The 20,362-nt window shown below is 35.7% G+C and overlaps 4 protein-coding genes across 4 annotated transcripts; 1 reads left to right on the plus strand and 3 right to left on the minus strand.

The window, feature by feature from the left end:
- Window positions 1–593: 593 nt before the first annotated feature.
- LOC145563308 (uncharacterized) lies at window positions 594–6,334 on the minus strand. The gene is made up of 7 exons (XM_081623752.1): window positions 5,571–6,334; window positions 3,317–3,460; window positions 2,963–3,035; window positions 2,323–2,428; window positions 2,148–2,244; window positions 1,168–1,263; window positions 594–998 (listed from the first exon to the last, which is right to left on the minus strand). Exons 1-7 carry the CDS (start codon window positions 6,279–6,281, stop codon window positions 867–869), a joined length of 1,359 nt encoding a protein of 452 aa, XP_081479878.1. The 5' UTR covers window positions 6,282–6,334; the 3' UTR covers window positions 594–866.
- A 1,085-nt stretch (window positions 6,335–7,419) lies between these two features.
- LOC145563309 (uncharacterized) lies at window positions 7,420–12,283 on the plus strand. The gene is made up of 5 exons (XM_081623753.1): window positions 7,420–7,875; window positions 9,120–10,056; window positions 10,496–10,591; window positions 11,345–11,481; window positions 11,666–12,283. Exons 1-5 carry the CDS (start codon window positions 7,478–7,480, stop codon window positions 11,844–11,846), a joined length of 1,749 nt encoding a protein of 582 aa, XP_081479879.1. The 5' UTR covers window positions 7,420–7,477; the 3' UTR covers window positions 11,847–12,283.
- A 457-nt stretch (window positions 12,284–12,740) lies between these two features.
- Window positions 12,741–14,654, minus strand: LOC145562071 (small ribosomal subunit protein bS21c-like). Its single transcript, XM_081622243.1, has 2 exons — window positions 14,159–14,654; window positions 12,741–13,064 (listed from the first exon to the last, which is right to left on the minus strand). Exons 1-2 carry the CDS (start codon window positions 14,590–14,592, stop codon window positions 12,953–12,955), a joined length of 546 nt encoding a protein of 181 aa, XP_081478369.1. The 5' UTR covers window positions 14,593–14,654; the 3' UTR covers window positions 12,741–12,952.
- Window positions 14,655–15,562: 908 nt separating this feature from the next.
- On the minus strand, window positions 15,563–19,040 carry LOC145563310 (uncharacterized). Its single transcript, XM_081623754.1, has 5 exons — window positions 18,900–19,040; window positions 18,686–18,788; window positions 16,978–17,056; window positions 16,784–16,865; window positions 15,563–16,056 (listed from the first exon to the last, which is right to left on the minus strand). The coding sequence occupies exons 1-5, from the start codon at window positions 18,930–18,932 to the stop codon at window positions 15,916–15,918; spliced, it is 438 nt and encodes a 145-aa protein (XP_081479880.1). The 5' UTR covers window positions 18,933–19,040; the 3' UTR covers window positions 15,563–15,915.
- Window positions 19,041–20,362: the final 1,322 nt, after the last annotated feature.

Raw genomic sequence — 20,362 nt, forward strand, 5'->3', positions numbered from 1 at the left:
ATTTTCAAACACAACTTTATTCCCTCCACTCTTTCTACTATTTGGTCAGAATTTGACAAAACATACCAGTACCTTTCTCATTGATTCATCAACGTTAAGTCCATTATTCACCTTCACATCTCTAAAATGATACTGTGAATAACCATGTCATTGTTTGAATAATCACAGTCATGAACCCTACATTTTGATTTCTAGGGAAAAAAGAGAGAGATGCAGAGCCCTATATATCGATTTTCGGGTTGAAAGTGATGTGCACAGCCCTGCGCTTAATTGGGGATAAAGTGAGGTAGAAAAATAGTCCTCAATTTATAACATGCTCATAGGTTAATTTTTGAAATTACAAACTCTGATATAATCCCTTCAATTATAACAAGTCAAGACTTTACCGATCAATGGTGCTCCCTAACCGGTGGGTGTCATCACGCATGCACACACATTGACTTGTGCATGACTCAATGCCATGACACATCACATGTGAATTAAACATGCAACTGTGTGAGCCATCCTCGGGACCCCCAGGTGCATGAAATTATTTGGAGGTTTTTTTATTAGGATATTGAAGTTATAAATGTCACCAACAAAGCTCTAATTTATATAACAGCTACTATAAATTTAAACTTTCCCGTAGTTAAACTGCAATCATGCTACTAAACAGACTAGTAATGATACATCACTTCAAATAAAATTGGCTGTAATTTTCTATTATATACATTTAAAAAGTCTGATGTGTGTGTACAATTGTTATAATAATTCTCTTCAACTAAGCAGGTGAGAACATAGAGGATCATGCTCCTACAATTGATATACATGTTGCAGCATGTTAAAAAATTGTGGGTTGTCAAAAAAAAAAAAAAAAACTACTACGCTCAGGGTTTCTCTTCCTGAAGTATCATATTCACTGGGTTCTCCTCTGCCCAAACAGCGGCATCTGAGTATCCAAACTCAAAGAGCTTGTCAAGCACATAATCATCTGCTGGCTCAAGCGCCCAATTAAAAAGCTACAAACAATTACCATTAACTGAATCAGTTCTCCTACTAACTACTGTAATTAGAACTTACACCTAATCACAATAAAGATGCAGTTGATCTTCTCTTTCTATCAATAAAGTACCTTGCTCGACATTTCTCTTAACAATAGCATAGAAGTATACAACTTTAAAAGCTTACCTGTCGAATAGTAAGTCTACTCTCGGGGTTTAAGTCTGGACTAATCCCAATGCCTTTCATTCGTATACTACTAGCAGGGAAGGCACAAACACGAACCTGCCAGTCACCCAATAAATAAAAAAGGGGAACCTGATTAATTATATTTAAGCAAATCAATATATATTTTTTTAAAAGGTCAGAATTTCTCTATTGAAACGGGTAAGGCATCCCCACCCTCATAGTGCCCCTAGTGGGGATTGACCCCCCAACCTTAAAATTAGAAGATAAAACTCCTATAGACTAAGCGATATCCTTGTATGATTCAGAACAACACGCCCAATTCTTAAATAGGCAGAAACCGTAGAATAAGACCCAACAATGCTAGTTCAACTAGGGGCACATTGACAAAGTAGCATTGGAGCCTGCGTGGTTTAGCCATGGCTCAGTGACAATGTAGCATGTACTCAAAATCCCCAAGGCAAAAACTATGTTCTCTCAGTTCCAAAACCTTACAGAGAGATCCTTCAATTTGAGAGCCAGGAGAACAATTCTACACAATTCCTTAGCTATAGTGCAATTCCAATGAACCTATTCCAATCAAGAAAATCCTTGACTGTAGTTAAGGGGTCAAAAGTTTGTTGCCAATATATTAGCATATTTCCTAGTCACCCATACAATCACCTACATCCTAAAATTCCCACATAACAGCTTTCCTATCCTTCTATTCCTTAACATTCCAAAGATAATAACTGATACCCCCTATCATAAAATCATAATAACACTATTATTGTTACTCCTTCAAAGCAGCCCCTACTGACTGTCAAGTATACATCAATTCAGAATTTTCAATATATTATTCTAACAGTCCTCAATCCATGATTCTGCTACTACATTTCCAAGGAAATTTACCCAACAATATGACAAGCAATAGCCATGCAATAATAGTATCACCACATGGACATCAAAACACCAAGCAGAAAAAAGAGCACATAAAAGCATACCGTCTGAGGTGCAGATGTTGGTGGCATGAATAGTGTCAAACCTCCATCTATGCAAAGCCGGTTCCTAAACATAGTTGCTGGTCTTGGAGCAAGATAGCTGAAACCATATCAGATCGGTTTAGCATTCCAACCGACAGAGAATCAGGATTATGAGAAAATGTCATATGTTACTTACCCAGGAATAAAGGAAGAGGTGAACAATGCATTGATGAGATCTTCATTGGAGTCAAACTGATCTATCAGCAGCCCCCTAGGTCTCCATACAATTTGTGTTATAGCCACTGTGGATTACAAAGAAACATCATTGATTATAGAGGTAAACAACCATTTTGTAAGCAGTCAAACAAACTTAACAAACAGCAAGATTTTCACCGAGATGGGGAAACCATCAGCATCCTAAGGCTACACTACAAGATGTTTTCTGCTCGGAATAGATAAGAGAAATCTAGAACAGTGTGCATATCTACTCCACTACATGGACCAAGTTCCCTAGTTCAACTTTTCAAGGCTGGAGTGAAACTTCAATTTTATCATAAGTCTTACAACCTTACTGACACAAGTCTAGCTACATGCCTACATAATAATTTTATGTTTTCCAATCAGTCAACTATTTTTAATAGGTTATCACAAGCCCAGGGCCCCAGGAACTTGATCGAGAAACGAGGGGGTGATAAAAGAAAATCAAGGCCAAGGTGCAATCCCTACTTGACAAGAGTGAGTAAAGTAAAGGAGGCAACACTGCCTCACCAAATCACAGCCTAAACAAACAAAACCAAGTAAAAATTTACAACTATAGACAGGAGGTACATTCTTACCTCGCACTCGCCCATTGCACCTGGTAAAAGCATCTTCTGGAAGAACCTTTTGTAATACATCTCTAAGAACAGCCTGAACAGAAAATTTCAATAAAATAATTAAAATCTTCAACTGCAATTAATGATAATCTATCAATGACTTTGAACCAGCAGAAATTAAAAACACAAACAATTTGAGTTCAATTTCACAATATACAGTCCCCTTTTTTTTTATCGAGAACCTAGTTATCAAAATTTATTTGTTTGAATACAAATCATCTTCAAAAGGAATGAAACAGTAATAGGACAAAATACTTAACCTGTGATGAACTAAAAATATACTCCTAATACATTTATTTTAGGAAGTGTGTATACCCCAAGTCGAAATGCTGTTCCATTTGTCCGGCAATCTTCAGCCAAAATTTTGGTAGCCAGTAAAGCATCCTGCATGCTGCTTCCAGAGGCAATCACTGCACAAACAATGGCACCAGCTGACGAACCAGCTAAAGGTGTTGTTTCCTGTTCTAAGCAAATATAAAGGAAAAAGCATCTAGTTATTGAATAAAAATAGAAGTCAAAGCAGCAATTTTCAAGTCAAAGCAGCAATTTCCAAAAGATGATTTGATCAGATTGATGTACAAAGTTACACATAATGAGTAATGACAGAAAGCCGTTAATACACACAGATATTCCCGTCCTACAATGCAACTGCCCAAAAATGAGCATATACTAGGGCCTGCCCAGAACCACAGAAGTAAATCACAATTTCAGAGACTTAAAACCAAAAGCATATAGTGGAGGGACAGTAGTTGACAGACACCATGCTTTGATACATTATGAACCTCAATCTTTATAAAGACGATGTTAGACTGAGGACAAATTGTACTCCAATTTTAAAATCAAAATTTAGCTTTGACCATTGTTTGCATAAATATATAATACTAAATAATGTAAACAAAATGAAAATGCTTTTCAGATATATCTACAGATGTTAATTTGATATTATAAATCAAAAAATAATTTGACTTAGTTCTGGTCTAAATTAGTCAGCTATTATGAACAAAATCATATGTGGTAAACTAATTTAAAAAGGGGGCAGAATTTCCAAATCAAGAAATAAATACTGCTTCAGTAAATATGCACACCAGGTAACCAGACGTCCAGACTTCTATGATTTTTAAGTAATTGACCATTTAATATGATTGATGAATGATGCATTGTTTCAAATAATATTATTGAATTCAACAATCCAAAATTCTGCACATTTCTTTCACCAGTTGTTACCAGAACAATTTCTCAATCAACATAGATAAAAGGTGTTAAATGGTGTTTTGGTGTAAAAAGAGGAAAGGTTATGCTGTTTTCAATACCTTAAATGATAAGCTGTTTCTTCAAATCGAGATATGGGGAAGACATCCACATTCCATAATCCTCTATTCCAAAAAGTAGTTAGGAGAGTCAATCTTATAGAGTGAAATGACTGAAATCTCAGTATCTTTCACCAAACAGTTACTGATCTTTAACTAGTAATCCTACCCTAATTATATTTACACTCTTCACAAAAGCTATCAAATAACAGTATAAGTTCAAACTAGCAGAGTTCTTAGACAGTAGTGGTTTTTTTTTTCTTTCTAATCCAAGTCGAGGAGGGTGTTCATTGCTCCACTCTAATAAGTAGAACATAGTAGAAAGAGGAATATATCAATATATTACATCACAGAAACTTCCCCTAGAACACATAAGCTAAAGCACCTAGTGACAAGCACTGACAAAGAAACACAATAAGCTCATTAATCTACATGCTTTTCATGAAGAAAACAGACCCCTTTTATATCTTCTAGAACATGAATCCCAGGCTTCAATTACAGAAACATTCAATGCATGCATAAACTTGATACTGTTTTTATCTCTAAAACACAATCATGTACCCAACCTAAGCTTAAAAGCATTTAAGCAATAGCAACTCATTTGAAAGCTTCAGCACATATAATTCTATTTTATCACAACGACGCTAATGTCTAACATGTTGAGATATATACTGTGGACTTGCTACCCCAAACCTCCATGATGAACAATCCTCTAAATTCGTAGGTGTTCAACAGCCCACCAATCATTTATCATGTAACTGCCTAACGGAAAAACAATGCTTGACATCTTCATGAATTTGTTCACACCATTACTCCCTCCCCTCCCTCCCTATATCAAACCGACCATAGACGCCTATACAAGTTATAGGCAAATAAAACCCTTCAATTCCATCATATCTATTTTCCTGAGCAATCTCCTCGAGAGCTCGAGTCACTGTCAGATACTAATTTTATCAACAATGACATTCCAACAACACATTAATGACATCACCGAAAAGGTACCTTTGCAAATGACCTAGCTATAAATTCACATTATTCAACTTCCTCCATATCCAATTATTCCAATCAAACATCAAACAGAGACACTGCCCAACAATTGTTTAGTCAGTAGATAAGAAATCAAACAAAAACAAAGCCAAAACAATTTGGGGTCGGCTAACATGAATCGGTATAAAGAACCATCCTCGAAAATAACCAAATCAAACAAAAACAAAAAATTAATAAACACGATAAATAGAAAGAGAAAGAATTCAACAAAATACCTTGATATAACCCTTTTCAATAAGGAATTGAGCAACTCCAAGATGATAAGGAAACAAAAGCCCAGCAGCAGAGAAGCTAAACCCAGGACTAGTCACCAAATTCCGTCGCTTTTCCTCCTCAACATCCTTCTCTCTCTGTTCCCAAACAACCTCAGGCTCCAATGAATCCTCAATCACCTTCACAATTCTCTCTCCACTTTCCGACTTCTCACCGGAAACTTCCCTCAAAATCGTCGATTCTTCATCCATCAAAACCGTCGTATTCTCCCCCAAACTCTTAATTTTCCCACTAAAATTAATCAAACGAGAAGCAATCCCCAGAAAAATCTCTCCAGTAGCAACCCCAAATGACCGTTTCGATGGGAAAGACAGAAGATCGTTTTCTCCTCCTCCACCTTCGTCTGGTTGCTGTAATGGCGGTTCCGGTGGTGGGTCTTCGTCAGTTTCGATCGGAGATTGATTGGAATTGGAACAAATTGGGGAAGATTTGAAAGTGCGAAGAAGATTGAGGGATTTGGAAATGTTGATATTTTGGGGTTTGTGAAATTTAGGGTTAGGGTTGAAATTGGAATGTGGGGAGGAGAGAAAAGGGGGAGAGTGAGAGGTGTAGAGAGAGGAGAGAGAAAATGAGGAAGGTGCAGTCATGGCGGAAGAAGAGGGATGACGAAGGAAGTTGGTGGTTTGGCGGTATAATAGGCTTTGCATTTGCATTGCTTTGCTTGCCTCTTCTTCAACCGTTACTTTTTTTTCTTTGTTCTATTTGATTCTCCAAAGTAACGGGGCGTTTTGGTGGATGGTCCGTATGAGTGATATCCATCCCGGTTTCTAAAAGTCAAAATGAGATTATCGACCATACCTAGGGCTTGTTCTCATTTAATGAACTGAGTTGAATTGAACTAAACTGAACTGAATTGTTTTTGAGAGAAGAAAATTAGGAATTGAATTGGACCGAATTGAACTAAAGTGAATTGAGTTGAACTGAACTGAAATTAAGCTGAAAAGAACAAACCCCCTAATGTGCCTTTGATAATACACGGGATATTGATAGTTTTTTTTTTTTCATTGCTTTCACTATGAGATAATTGAATTTTAACAAGTAATATAACAACGAACTAATAATATTTAGTTTATGTAACTAATACCATAAAATAACATAAATCGATTACAGTATACTAAAAATGGAAGTGAATCAAATATATAGTGTACACACTATAAGTGAATCAGAAGTATACACAATGTCATAAGGATCTCTTTCCATTCAAGTTGACCAAAACATCCATTAAAATTATGCACCACTTATATAATACACTCCTACACCACAATGAAAAGGCAAAATCTTCCGAGACGTCATAAACACAAATATTTTTATTCCCTTATTCTTGCACTAGGATAGTAAAATCTAATATTAGCTCTTCTAATCTTGCTGTACATTGAAATTAGTTTTTTTTTTTTTTTTTTTTTTTTTTGAGGGATTTTTTTTTAGTGTCAATTCATTGCTAGAAATTTGAAGTTAATTCTATTCTAACAAAAATCAATCTCACATTGGTAATTCTTTAACAAGTTTTATTAACACTTTTTTCCTTCACTAAAAGCTCCATTCTCACCAAATGTTCAATTAAACCGTTCATGTTTAACAATTATGTATAAAGAATTTAGATAATCTCTCATCTCTCATCTAATAAGATGATACAAATCTAATTTATGTTTATATTTATATTTATGTTGTGCTCATTATCATGTTATAATAAATACTTGTTATAAGTTTTGTATAACATCAAATCAATTACTTATGAATTATATAATCTCGGGTGCACCCAAGAAATTGCACGCTCGCAATCACACCCTTAAAATAAATTCCCTTCTAGATCCATCAAACCACCACCAATTAACAAATTGACACTAGACATATGTTCCTGACTTCTTACTCAACCTCACTTCTCAAGTCACTCACTGAACAACTAATTTATTTTTTAGTTTGGTGGGCAAATCAAACCATACCAAACCCACATCAAGCTTTCGCCATGGAAATCGGGATCCATGATCTTAAACATCCCCTTTCTTTCTCTCTCCTAAAACTCCCAAATTTCATACTACTACTAACAATAACTATACTATTTTCTTCACATTTTCAATTCTCAAATGCTTCAATTCACACTTATGACCGACAAATTTTCAGTGAAGTCGGCAATTCTTACCTTCTTGCTGGTGGCAGTGAAGCTATTCGTGCTTCTCGTTCTTCCTTTTCTTCTCCCATTTCAACGCGTATCGTTTCTCACTCTCTTAATGATGGTTCCTCATTTATTCGGTATTGTTCTCTCTCCCTTGATCGATCTGTGGATACCCATTTGTTTGTTTGTCCTAAATTTTTGATTTTGTGAACTGTGTTTGTTTGTGATTGATTTTTAGGGGTTAAAGTTTGGATCTTGGTTTATGTTTATGCTGTTTGAATCTATTTCTTATTGGTTGCATAATTGTGATGTTATTGCGATAATTTGAGAAATGTATAATGTGTAAATGTCAATGTGAAATTGTATTGTGTATTGAAAGAGGGGGGGGGGGGGGATAAATCTATTAAATCGAATCTTTCCGTCTAGATGAAGCTATTTTATTTTATATGGGAGGAACATAGACAATGAGGTTAGCTAAAGAGTGGAGATTGTTTGGTTATTTATGTTGATTGGAATGGGTAGGGAATCATAGGCAGGAAATGAGTTAACTTTCCTGTTGTAGGATTTGATAGTGATTTGAGTGGAATCCTTCTTTCGATTAGCTAATACGGAGTATAAAAGAATTGGAAATTATCGTGTGTTCGGAAAACATGGATGGAGGGAAGGGGAGAGGAGGAGGAGTAGACTGTCCTTGTTTGGAAAAGTTTCTCAAGCATTTGAAGGATTTGGTTTATTAATAGAGGAAGGAAATGTAACGTAAATATTATAATGAAGCCTTTCCTGTCAATGTATTTCTATACGTAAACTTAAACCAAATCAAAGGAAAGGGATACTTTTTATTCCTTCTTATTTGATCAATTCCTTCCTGCCAAGCGAAAGGGAGAAGACTTATCTTCCTCCTTCCATGAAAGAAATGTGATGGAATTACAATCTAGAGGAAGGAAGATTTGAATAGTATTGATTTATATCCATGCTACTGAAAGAAGAATGACAATTAGAAACTTTTTGCTTGTCATTCAGGCTACCAAGTTATCCAAGGTAGAGTTCCCACAAGAGCCATAACCCCTTAAAAGTTTTTAATTCTATTATCTTTAGGAGTTCGGAGAGTGATGCTTGATAAATAATTTAAATCAAGCTATAATTTGAAGTTACCATGCTTGGGAAGAACTTTGAGTATGTGTCAATGTATGTTGCACCAATATGAAGAGCTTCAGAACTTATATTGTTTGCCTTTTGCATGATTTGATCTTTGTTGCCATCTCCAAAAAAAAGTTATTATGCTTATTCCTTGTCTCTTTGTAAAAGCATAAAGAAGCTTCTCCCTGGCTAGTAGCAGTGTAATACAATTATACAATCATCTGATATTAGTCATTTTGTCTAGATTTGAGAATATCACATTCTGGAGAAGTAAGGAAGCTGCTAAAAAACTATCAAACACGGAACATGGCTCTGGACTTGTGCAAATTGTGATTTTTGAAGCAGCTGATCGTGATGATATTGGTGGTTCTGCTTATGGTGGGCAGAGGTCTATTTGCTGCACCCCTGATCTTGCTAAACTTGAAGGATGTAAGCAAGGGGAAGTCATAAAAATACGATCATCTACAGATAAAAATTGGCCTGTGATTTTAAATGTGAAGTTTAAAGGGCGTTCTTTAAAAACTAGGATGCGTCGGCAAGAGGTGTACGTTACAAAGACAGGAATGTACAACTTGTTCTTCATTTCTTGTGACCCAGAGTTGAAAGGACTAGTTATGAATGGGAAGACCGTTTGGAAAAATCCTGATGGCTACTTACCTGGTAGAATGGCCCCATCCATGAAATTCTATGTTTTCATGTCTCTGGCCTACCTGGTGCTCAGCTCAATATGGTTTTTTCAGTATCACAGATTCTGGAATGAAGTACTTCAACTTCAACACTGCATCACAGCAGTTGTTGTCCTTGGATTGTTGGAAATGTTCTTTTGGTATCTTGATTATGCTAATTTCAACAGCACAGGCATTAGACCTGTTGTACTTACAACTTGGGTTGTAACTCTTGGAGCTGCAAGAAGAACACTTTCACGTCTACTTATTCTTTCATTATCAATGGGTTATGGTGTGGTGCGGCCTACTCTTGGTGGTCTTACCTACAAGGTGCTGGTTATTGGGGCAACTTACTTCCTGGCAACTGAACTGCTAAACATTACAGAGTATGTGGGCACTGTTAATGATGTATCAGGAAGAGCAAGAATACTTCTTGTCCTTCCTGATTCATTCCTGGATGCTTTTCTAATCTTGTGGATTTTTACTTCTCTTTCAAAGACTCTGGAACAGCTACAGGTTTGTTGCAGTTTTTTGCATGATTTTTTTTTGGTTGCTCGGTTTTTGTTTATGAATCCATGTAGCCAGCTTCTTCTAGTGGGATAAAGCTTGTATCTGGTTTGTTATGTTAGTAGTAGGGAAGATTAATATGGTGAGTGAGCTCATAACTATTGCATAGACTCAATTTCATTTCCATTGGATTGAGATTAGGGACCAATATTGCATTCCTATGGCCCACACCTGCCCCCCTCTTCCCTCCTAAATTGATGCTTTCTCAAGACTCTTGCTACCCTTGTCATACAATCTGCATAGAAGCTCTAAATGCAGCTAAAAAATTTCCCTCCTTTTATGTGTTGCTTCCAGTAAATTGTGGTTTTTTGCCTTATTTTTCTAGGTTAGTCAGAATAAGCCTTGCTGGAAGTGATGGTTTCTTATTAGACTAGAAATTTGTTTTCAGGTGAAACGAAGCTCTGTGAAGTTGGATATCTACAGGAAATTCTCGAATGCATTGGCCGTTTCAGTGATTGCTTCTGTTGCATGGATAGTATACGAGGTATGTTTTAAGTTTATAATAATAGACATAAAAAGGTATATGGTCAATAAAGTTCTGTATCTTGATTAGTGTATAAAATGAGGAAGATTTTCTGGTGCCTGCATGATATTATGGCCTCTGAAATCTATTTATGTGGAATTTAGGCCTCTAGGGAGATAAAGATGCACGTATCTAGTCTAGGGAGATAGAAGAAGTCTGTGAGAGATCTATTCCGAGTAACTTTTTCAACTTCAGGGAATATGAGCACTTGCTTAAAGAGTAATGTAGAACTACTAGTTTTTTTTTTTTTTTTTTTTTTTTTTTTTTTTTCAGACGTAGTACAAGATTACAAGTAGCAATGCAATAATATTGAAAGAACACTATTCTGATGCAATAGTCTTATCTAATTGTGTTTTGTTTGTAGATCTATCATGGCCATTGTAGGGCAAATAATGTATTGGATATGTAAAAAATATACCTTCTGACAAGGGCTAGAAAAGGAAAACATTAGATATGACTCGTATGCGTTAGAAGTAGATCTCTCTAAAGAAAAGTGAAATGATGCTTTCTGGATGTCTTTTGCATTTAAGTATCACCGGAAAAGAAAATAAAGAGGTTAGTATTGATCATGTTTTAGTTTGGGTCATAAAAGGTATGACCTTACAATTAACAGATCAGTGCTTTTATAACATCATTTCTCTGCTTAGTTGATTTTTGGGATGTGGCTACTGCCCTGTTGCAAATATACTTATTCTGGTAATTTGACTCTTACAGGTGTATTTTAAGGCTACAGATCCTTTTAATGAGCGGTGGCAGAGTGCTTGGATCATCACTGCTTTCTGGGACATTCTGGGTTTTGCAGTGTTATGCATTATTTGCTATTTATGGGCTCCATCTCAGAGTTCTCAAAGGTAAGATGAACTGTATTTATTAAGGTGTAATCTTGTGAAGCACCTCTCCTCATCTGGAAACTGCCGGCTGAGCTGAATTTGTGAATATTTGTTTTTGACATTGAATCAAGAATAACTTGTGCTCTTGGTCATTAGCAATTTTGTTACTAGCCTACAGCACTAAATCGTGCTTTTCTCTTTACAGGTATGCTTATTCAGATGGAGTTGGAGAGGAATTTAATGACGAGGAAGTACAATCACTAACTAAAGGGAAATCTGGGGGTGATATCAGTTTGGTAAAGCAAGGGCAGGATGCGACAATTGGTGGAAATGATGATGTTTATGATTCAGAAGAAGAAGATAATCAGCCTAGTAAGGGTGAGTAGTGAGCAGTCTGAGCACTAAAGGAAGGAATGCATTACAGTAAATTGGGAATTTTGCTTTGACTTCAACCTGTAGGAATTTGTTGAAGAAGCTTTTAGAATTTGGTTGATAGATGCCATTTAAAGATATACAATTCTCGTCAGAATTCTTGGGTTATATAGCAAGAGGTACATATCAAGGAGTGTGCAAGGCATTATCCCAGTGCCAAATTGCCAATACAAAAAAGAAGTTGGCTCCAACAAATGCTATTCTGTAATCTTGTATCAGAGGTTTAACCATTAAACCACATAGAAGGTGCCCTAGGCAATTTTGATTGCCTCTCATGTATGTATGTTTGTTATTGTTATTATTTTTTTTCTCATCTATTTTTGCCCTCTTCATCCCACAACATATTTGTTTGATTACATGTATAACATTCAATTTTATTGATTGGCATTGCTTTACCTCATCTTTAATACTAAACTCAGTTCTACATGACCCTGTCCACTATGTGGTTTTGATTAGTTAATGTATATATCAAGCAACCAAAACGAGAAGATATTGAATCCAGCCCCAACTGGGGGGAAAAAATATCAAAACCCTCCCTAACCTTTATCAATTCAGGAGAAAGTACCTCGAGAAAACAGGGGTTTGGTCTGAGCTGGTGATTTGTTATAGTTAATTTATGCATTTTAGTAAACAAAATTACAAAATACTACCAAGGGCGGTATGATCTGGATTATACTGCAAGCTCTGAGCCTTAATTAGTAAATTTATCAAATAATTCATTACAGAGTACAAAACAATTGCCAAATAAAGCTCTACAGGAAAACATGGTGGATTGTAAAGTGTAAACCCTTCATTCTACCTTCCCCAATTCGGTCAGCAAGTCCTGCAACTGCTTGCACTTACAAAACAACAGGTCAACTAATAAGTACTCGTAAAAATTACAGGCTGCTGTAGCCAAAACTGTTCTGAGGTCTCATCAAATTCTCTGATACAATTGTAAATGAAGTATATGCCACCAAAACACAAGGATCTACAGAATAATACAACAATTTAGTCAATAAATCCTTTATAAACACATTGAAAATATGGCTACTGAAAGTGAGCAAAATGCAAGATGTTCTTAAAAAGGAGCATCTCCTTCCGGCATGTCCCAGTTATCTTCATCATCCTCTTTTTTCTCAACTTTCCCCACCTCTTCCTTGCCTTGGAATGGGGCACGGAATGGACCACGCCTGTTACCAGACGATTTTGAGTGAATAAGTGAACCACATATATATACACAAGAAGCAGAGACAAGAAGAAACACCCCAGGAAACTTCAAACCTTTACAACAATTCAATCAGTAAGCTTGATGAAGTTCAAGTTACTAATCAGAGTAATCACAATATGCAAAATCTGAAATCACACAGAATTGCCCCTCATTAGTCCTCCAGAGCCCTAAAATGCCTCTCTATCAGTTCCTAAGTTCCTCATGATCGATCAATCAATCAATCAAAGCCTTAATCCAAAAAGCTCCTCATGATATGCATTTTAAATATATTCACCAGCCCTTGAGTAATCAGAACCATCATGCAAACAACTATTTAGTTCTAAATTCTAAGGAGATGCTCAACGAAAGTATTTGTGATATTTGCAACTCTGGCAAAATATGTAATCTGTAGTCTGTAGATAACCAGTTTACATCCAGCATGGTAAATGTGAAGTAATGGAGAATAAGATTTTCCTATACTTGCATTCAATGTAGAGAAAATACACAAACAAATTAACAACCAGCTATCATAAGCACACTACAAGCACAAGCCCAACGATTCGTGGCTAAATATTGATGCTAAACACACCCATGGAATGGATAGACAAGTTAAACAAATCAGTAAACGCGCTCCAGCCACTGCAAATTCACAATTAAACAGTGAACATGAAGACATTGGCTTTAGTCATGGAGTACTCCGTACTTGACAATATTTTGCTTGAAAGCTTCTAAGAGTTTCCTCTGTTTATCCAATTTGTAATTAGATGAGAGTATTAGACAATACAAAATTCCTGAATCAGCTATTGACCTACTATCCTGTTAGTCTGTTACTCAATTCACCTAAGGATTGTTCACTAGCTTAGTCAATTAAAGTCATTGGTACAAGGATGGAAAGTGTACACAAATACCCGAGATCAAATTCCGTCTACATTACAACTCATTGCGACTCCCTACCATATGCTTATCTTAGCCAATCAATATCAACCAACATAACACTTAGCAGCTTATAAAAACCACAACCAAATTATAAAAATATCATATTATATAAACATAAATAAATAGAAAATAGGAAAGGACCTTCGACGACTGTTACGCTTAGCAGCTTCACGATGCTTACGCTTCTCCTTATCCTGCTTATTCTCAAAGAAACGACGTCGTTTACACTCCTGAATAACCCCAGCTCGCATAACCTCTCTCCTAAATCGATTAAGAAGCCTTTCTTCAGGTTCATTATCATCCACCAAAACCTGAACATTATAAGCTGATCTGAAGTAAAGGGTGTTTGAATACGCAAGAGATGGGCATACAACCGCCATTACATCACCTGGGTTTTCTTCATTCTTTGAAATTGCTCCATTTTCATGTTTTTTAGGGGAGGAGAGAGAAAGAGAATTCAATTGGGAGGAGAGAGGATTTAGGTTGGGGAATTTGGGGTTGGAAGGAGGAGGATGTGAGGTGATTGATTGAAAAAGAGGAGAGAGAAAATTGAGAAGAGATGAGGACGAAGCCATGGATAACTAACAGGCTATACTGATTAGTGAGTCACAGAAAGAGGAAAGAAGAGGAAGGTTCATGGTTTTTATATTGTTGGATAGAATTCTTGGAGGATAAATGGATAGTATTGTATTTTAAGTCATTTGGGTTGGGCCGGGACGGGCCGGGCCAGTATGGATAACAGATATGGGTTGCTTTAGGGCTGACAATCCCTGATCCGACCCGACCCGAAGTTATTGAGAGAAACCCGAACCCGACCCAACCAACTCGAATTCGATCTGATTTGACCCAAATTTCATATTTCATAATAATATTAAGTTTTACACTATTTTTAATAGTTTCTAAGCTAACCCGAAATCTAACCCGAAGCCAACTTGCTGACCCGAATTGCCACCCCTAGTTGCTTTAAATAGTTCAAACCCAGTGCGGCAGTGAGAACTAAGGTAGAAGGTGACCGACCACGGTCCAACCTAAGGATCCGAAATAAGACTTGTTTTTCCAATAAAATTGTGGCTTCTCAACTCGAATGGTTGGGTCAGCTTTTTAAAATGTATTTAGTCGCATACTAGGTTGATTTTTTCTCCGTGTATAAATTATAAAATATAAATAAATGAGATTATTTGGATGATGTTTTAAAAAAAAAAAAATACTTACTAAAAAAACTATGGTACGGACCAATAAGGGCAATAACTAATAAGTCAGAATCAATATATATTTAGAAGTTAAAGTAGCCTGTAGTTTAGTTTACAGTCTAATTTGGCTAGGGCTCAAGCTGACATTTCTTGGACTACAGACTACAGTTGCATTGAGCCAATTGTTTGGGACACTATGTTTATCATGAATATGTCTCAAAATAAAATAAAGAAAACTTTACGATTTTATGCAATGGATAGTAACCTAAATCTTGAGACCAAGTAGCATAAGTCTATACAAAAAGCTCCTCCGATACTTGAAACCAATTAGCATAAGTCACAGAAATATCTGTAGTTCCACCATGAAAATTGAACTGATTTTATCTTAGGGTAAAATGAAGCTTAGAATATGAAGATACAAAGTACAAACAGCACAAGTCTCAATTCAGCTGCAGAGGAAGACCAGCCAGACAGCCAGTAAGCTAATCAAGTTATACGACATGCTACATGACATCGATATTGATCTTGTAACTGAATACGTAGTACATGCTCAAAGATTATCTCTTAGCCTTTCTTCACATAAACACTCACTAATTCAAGCTATCAGCATGATGGTGTGTACCTTATTGCTACAGTCCTTTAATAACAAAACTAAACCATCTCATATTTTGCTAAATGCAAGTCATTCCCAAAATAGTGAGCAGATGTTCACCCAGTTGAACCTAACCCAAAGGACTTGACAACATTGCTGACACTTTCAGCAAATGTTCGAGAGGTTATCTTTTTACCGGGTACGTGGAAAGGATTTGAAACTGCATCCACATAAGCTTCATGAAATTTCCTGAAGAACTGTTTTCAACCAAAATACACACGATCAGCTAAAAAACCCTTCATTCAGTTAACAGGAAACACAAATGGTTTCAAAAAAAATCAAAACAGGAAACACAAACATAATATGTGCAAGTGGCCGAGTGTGCAACTCTCTGAATGAATCCACCAGGATCCTTTGTAATGAGAAAGCACCAAAATCCATTATAAAGCTCCAAACAAAGTCATACTGAGTTTATTGGACAAATACTCTCATTTAATACACAATGAAATCATCATAGTAGCTTGTCATCCAAGGAGATGATTTAAATGGAATAGAGAGCAGACAAGCTGAAAACTCAGGCACCACCTACTAAACCAGTCATTTGATTTTGTTTCATAATGAAACTACACAGCTTGAGCTTGACAATCAATAACAGATCACAGAGCACAGCTTCCTTGGGTAGATAAATGAAACAATGACTCCTAGATGCACAAGCACCAAATTGATTAACCTTAACTCAGCCGCACACACCAGAAATCCTCAAAGCTAGCGATATCCACTATTCTACAATGCTAACCCACATTTTTTCCTATACCAAGTAGAGTTATTACCAAGTGCAACAAAATTACGAATGAACACCTAGTGAAAAAAGGAGACTTTATATAATGCACCACATGATGGACAAAAGGCACAATGTAAAGCAACTTCAAGCACGGCTTTTATTTGGCAAAGTTTCCAAGCTTATTGTATATACTTAATACTTACAATTCTCACATCAGCATCTCTGACCTCTAAATCAGTTGTCACCAAAATGAACTTCACCTTAGTGTTAGCCAAATAGCCATACCTACAAGCAACAAAAGGTTGACTTCATCAGTATCATTATTTCGGCTGCCAAAACCACACTATAAGCAAATTGACAGTCCATCTTGGCATAACTCAAGAGGAAAGATGCCTACACTTTGTAATTCTCAGTTGGGTAAAGCAGACCTAAAAATGATTCATTCAGCACAGGCCCAGATTTCTTGGGATTGTTCACTGAGATGTAATAGTAAGTCAGATAACATAAACTCAATAAATTAGTCAAGCATGAATTCCACAATTAGTGGCAGAAACATGATTAAATTATCTCCATACATCAAATGGTTATGGTACTGTCAACCACAGTAAGAATATAAAAATTAAAAAAAAATCCATCCTTCTATTCATACACTAAGACATCAGAACACCTGGATAAATGTGAATATCAAGCTATCTGCATTTTATCAGCACAATTAAAACTTCAATCAACTTGAACAAGAAATTTAGGATTAAACACTAATTGAATAAACATGACAAAAGACCAAAAAATTGAAACCAAAGGTGCATCTGAATATTAGACGACCAAAAGAAAAGCATTAGGGTTGTTCTTACAAAAGACAATACTAAGTAATAGAGTATCATACTATGTGACCAATGACTTGTAACTTATCTAATTTAAATGCGTAACATAATACACATTGTCAGTGCCTCTACTTTATTCATGTACTCTCTCTCATCATTTCTTCAAAATCCAACTAATCCATCGATTCAAAGGGCAACTTTTCAAGGTTATCATAACTTCATAAGTGACCTTTCCAATATATGAGTGCAATTTGCAATAACACTGAAAGGACAACAATCTAATTCCGATTTATGGTGTTAATAATTTAGGCTAATATTGGTTACTCTTTAAACGTGAGTGGGATGATAAAATGATAATCCATACTTAAAGGGGTGACTTTTGAAACTAAAAAAGGTAAATTCAATATAGTTATATATATCCATGCTATGATAATTTACGAGATTCTAATCCTCTATGTTTTTGTTGTTTGGCAGACAATGGAAGTAACCAAGGCTTCTTTATTTCCTTCTTTGTATTGTTCTATGAAATGTAGCTCTCACTTGTAATCAAATAAAAACAAATCCAACATATAGTAGTTGGAAGCAATATGTAGTGAATAGTTAGATGTTCAGTCACGAAATTTTAAAAGAACAAGAGAGCAAGAGATATACTGTAAATTCTGATGGGTCTCATGTTGGAATCTCCTACAAAAATAATGATTACCTCGTACATCTAATTCCTACATTCAAGCAGCAATGTTTCACACACTAAAAGGGCGCGGAAAAGGCTAAATTCAACAACAAAATCTGTGATTGAAATCCAAATTTCAACAAACCATACATAACCTTGGCTCCAATCAGGCAATCCAAACCTGAAACCTAAAGTCCCTACATTCGGAAATGCCTATCAAATCTAGGGTAATGGTTTTTCCAGCTACAGCAAAGAACTAACCACCAAATCAAATCTCAACTCTAAAATCCAACCTTTTATGTTCAATCCATAAATGAAACCCAAAACCTTAAAATTTTCCTACTTGCAACCTATGTTACTCATACTCGGGTCCGGCTTGAGTACTCTGTCAAAAAATTTCCATGAGTTTGACCCTAAATGAAGTGTCCAACTGTCCATATTCAAAACCCTCGTCGGATTAGATCAATCCGGCAAGGGGTACTACATCTAAATTGAAGAGTCCAAGTAACATAATAACATTCAACACAACCCAGATAAATAAATAAGCAAATTATGAGCTAAAAATCATCCAAATTAAGAAATCGAATAAAGAAAATCGTAAAGACAAAAGGGACCTCGTTCGTCAATAGAATCAAGTGAGCAGTGAACAATGTGATGAAGCTTGAGTGCATCATTATCATCACCCCCAGTAAAACTTTGAATGTAGAGAGGATTATTCTGCCAAAATCACCCTAATATTCAATTTAATTTGCCCAGAAATTAATAAAAAGCCAGAAATATAGTTAATTAAGTTGATCAAATTTGATAATGAAAGAGAGAGAATGAGACCTGGTGACCGACGACTGCTACACAGACGATCATCTCCAAAACACTGCCGGATTCCTTCGTGTACGGCGGTATAAATTAGTCGGAGGGTTGGAGCTGGGAAGACGAAAGATTATGTTTGGAAGTGGGCTGTAAAAATGAGAATGGAAATAATTTAATACTCCCTCCATTTTCCATTTCGGGTATTGGGGTTGATGGAAAAATTGGAGGAGAGAGAATATATGTTGGGTTCACTAGGTAAGGAAAATTAATCAAATATTGTAAAAGTTTTCCAAATAAGGAAATGGAGCAAGTATTTAAAAACGGCCGCAAATAAAAAGTAAAGTAATTATTTAAAAACGGAGGGAGTACATGTAATGATTTTTACGTGTGTTTCTATCTAAATTTCTAATTTTATACAGTATACTTAAAAATCGGGCCGGACCGGGCCTTACCATAATTTCTCGTGCCCAAATCCGCAGAAAAATAACAGCCTTGTCAGGCCAAAACGGGCTTTTCGGGTTGGGTTCGGACTTTTTTACTAAAATTGCGTTTTTAGGCTTTTCCAAATCCGCCCTATTTTCGAGCAGGATCGGATCGAGCCGATGTTGATCACCTTATATGTAGCCGTAAAGCTACGTATAACATTACTTTTAGTTTAATTATTATCTAAAAAAAATTATTGTCAAAGCAAGTTCAAGTAGTTCTTTTGCGCTACCTTACAAGTTTTACAACCCTTGCGAATTTGCCCTTTGGCGTATTCTTCTTCTACGACAAATGTTCTTAGCTCATGTTTTGTGGTTTAATTTCATACTAACTTTCTTAAAGAGATTTGTATTTACCCATTAATTAATACTTGCATAATAATGAAAGTGGAGTACAATATAAAAGAATATTCCTACGAAGGTAGCAAAATCCTTCTTTTCATCGTAGTTATAAAATGTTTATAGAAAAGTCTGGAGTAAGTTAGTTAAGGTAGCTAGGTGAGTATTGTATGATCTTGTTTGCCAATCAAATGTTAGCTCGTTTACTTGAATTGGCTGAGTAGCTGGTTGATATAATTCATAATAGTTGTTTGTGTATGTATGTTTTTAGTTAGGCATTGTGTTGTTAGCATTATTTGTTTTTAGATATGTACAATAAATGAGATATTAATTGACTCTAAGTTGCTAACTAATACTGATAATCGGTGTATTTTATTATTAAATAAAAGGGACTAACTTTATCATATTAATTGGAACAATTAACCAATTAATTGCTCCCATTAGCCTTTTTTATTTGGCTGAAAGCCCTTTATCAAGATTTGATTTTTGTCCATGGCAAAAAATTATAAGCCAAAAATCATTAAAAAAACCCAATCAAGAGTCTTATTGTACACAACTACTTACCAAACAAGGCGCTTTTTTAATTTGATCAAATCATCTTCTCAATTCAATTTCTACAATTTTTTTTCAAAATTGTTGGCATCAACAAAATTAGGTTTCATA

The sequence above is a fragment of the Chenopodium album genome, chromosome 10, assembly GCF_948465745.1.
Source record: "Chenopodium album chromosome 10, dcCheAlbu1.1, whole genome shotgun sequence".
NCBI lineage: Eukaryota > Viridiplantae > Streptophyta > Magnoliopsida > Caryophyllales > Amaranthaceae > Chenopodium > Chenopodium album.

Bases quoted from the DNA above. Each gene is read 5' to 3' on its own strand.
- LOC145563308 (XM_081623752.1), bottom strand. From the start codon at position 6,281: ATGCAAATGCAAAGCCTATTATACCGCCAAACCACCAACTTCCTTCGT. The intron at 2,245-2,322 runs GTAAGTAACATA...ATATGGTTTCAG, and splicing joins ACCTCTTCCTTTATTCCTGG to CTATCTTGCTCCAAGACCAG. The intron at 999-1,167 runs GTAAGCTTTTAA...AATTGTTTGTAG, and splicing joins GTAGACTTACTATTCGACAG to CTTTTTAATTGGGCGCTTGA.
- LOC145563309 (XM_081623753.1), top strand. From the start codon at position 7,478: ATGTTCCTGACTTCTTACTCAACCTCACTTCTCAAGTCACTCACTGAA. The intron at 10,592-11,344 runs GTATGTTTTAAG...TGACTCTTACAG, and splicing joins TTGCATGGATAGTATACGAG to GTGTATTTTAAGGCTACAGA. The intron at 11,482-11,665 runs GTAAGATGAACT...TTCTCTTTACAG, and splicing joins CCATCTCAGAGTTCTCAAAG to GTATGCTTATTCAGATGGAG.
- LOC145562071 (XM_081622243.1), bottom strand. From the start codon at position 14,592: ATGGCTTCGTCCTCATCTCTTCTCAATTTTCTCTCTCCTCTTTTTCAA. The intron at 13,065-14,158 runs GTCCTTTCCTAT...GTCTGGTAACAG, and splicing joins AAGCGTAACAGTCGTCGAAG to GCGTGGTCCATTCCGTGCCC.
- LOC145563310 (XM_081623754.1), bottom strand. From the start codon at position 18,932: ATGATCGTCTGTGTAGCAGTCGTCGGTCACCAG. The intron at 17,057-18,685 runs GTCCCTTTTGTC...ATTACATCTCAG, and splicing joins TGATTCTATTGACGAACGAG to TGAACAATCCCAAGAAATCT. The intron at 16,866-16,977 runs GTAGGCATCTTT...TGTTGCTTGTAG, and splicing joins CCAACTGAGAATTACAAAGT to GTATGGCTATTTGGCTAACA.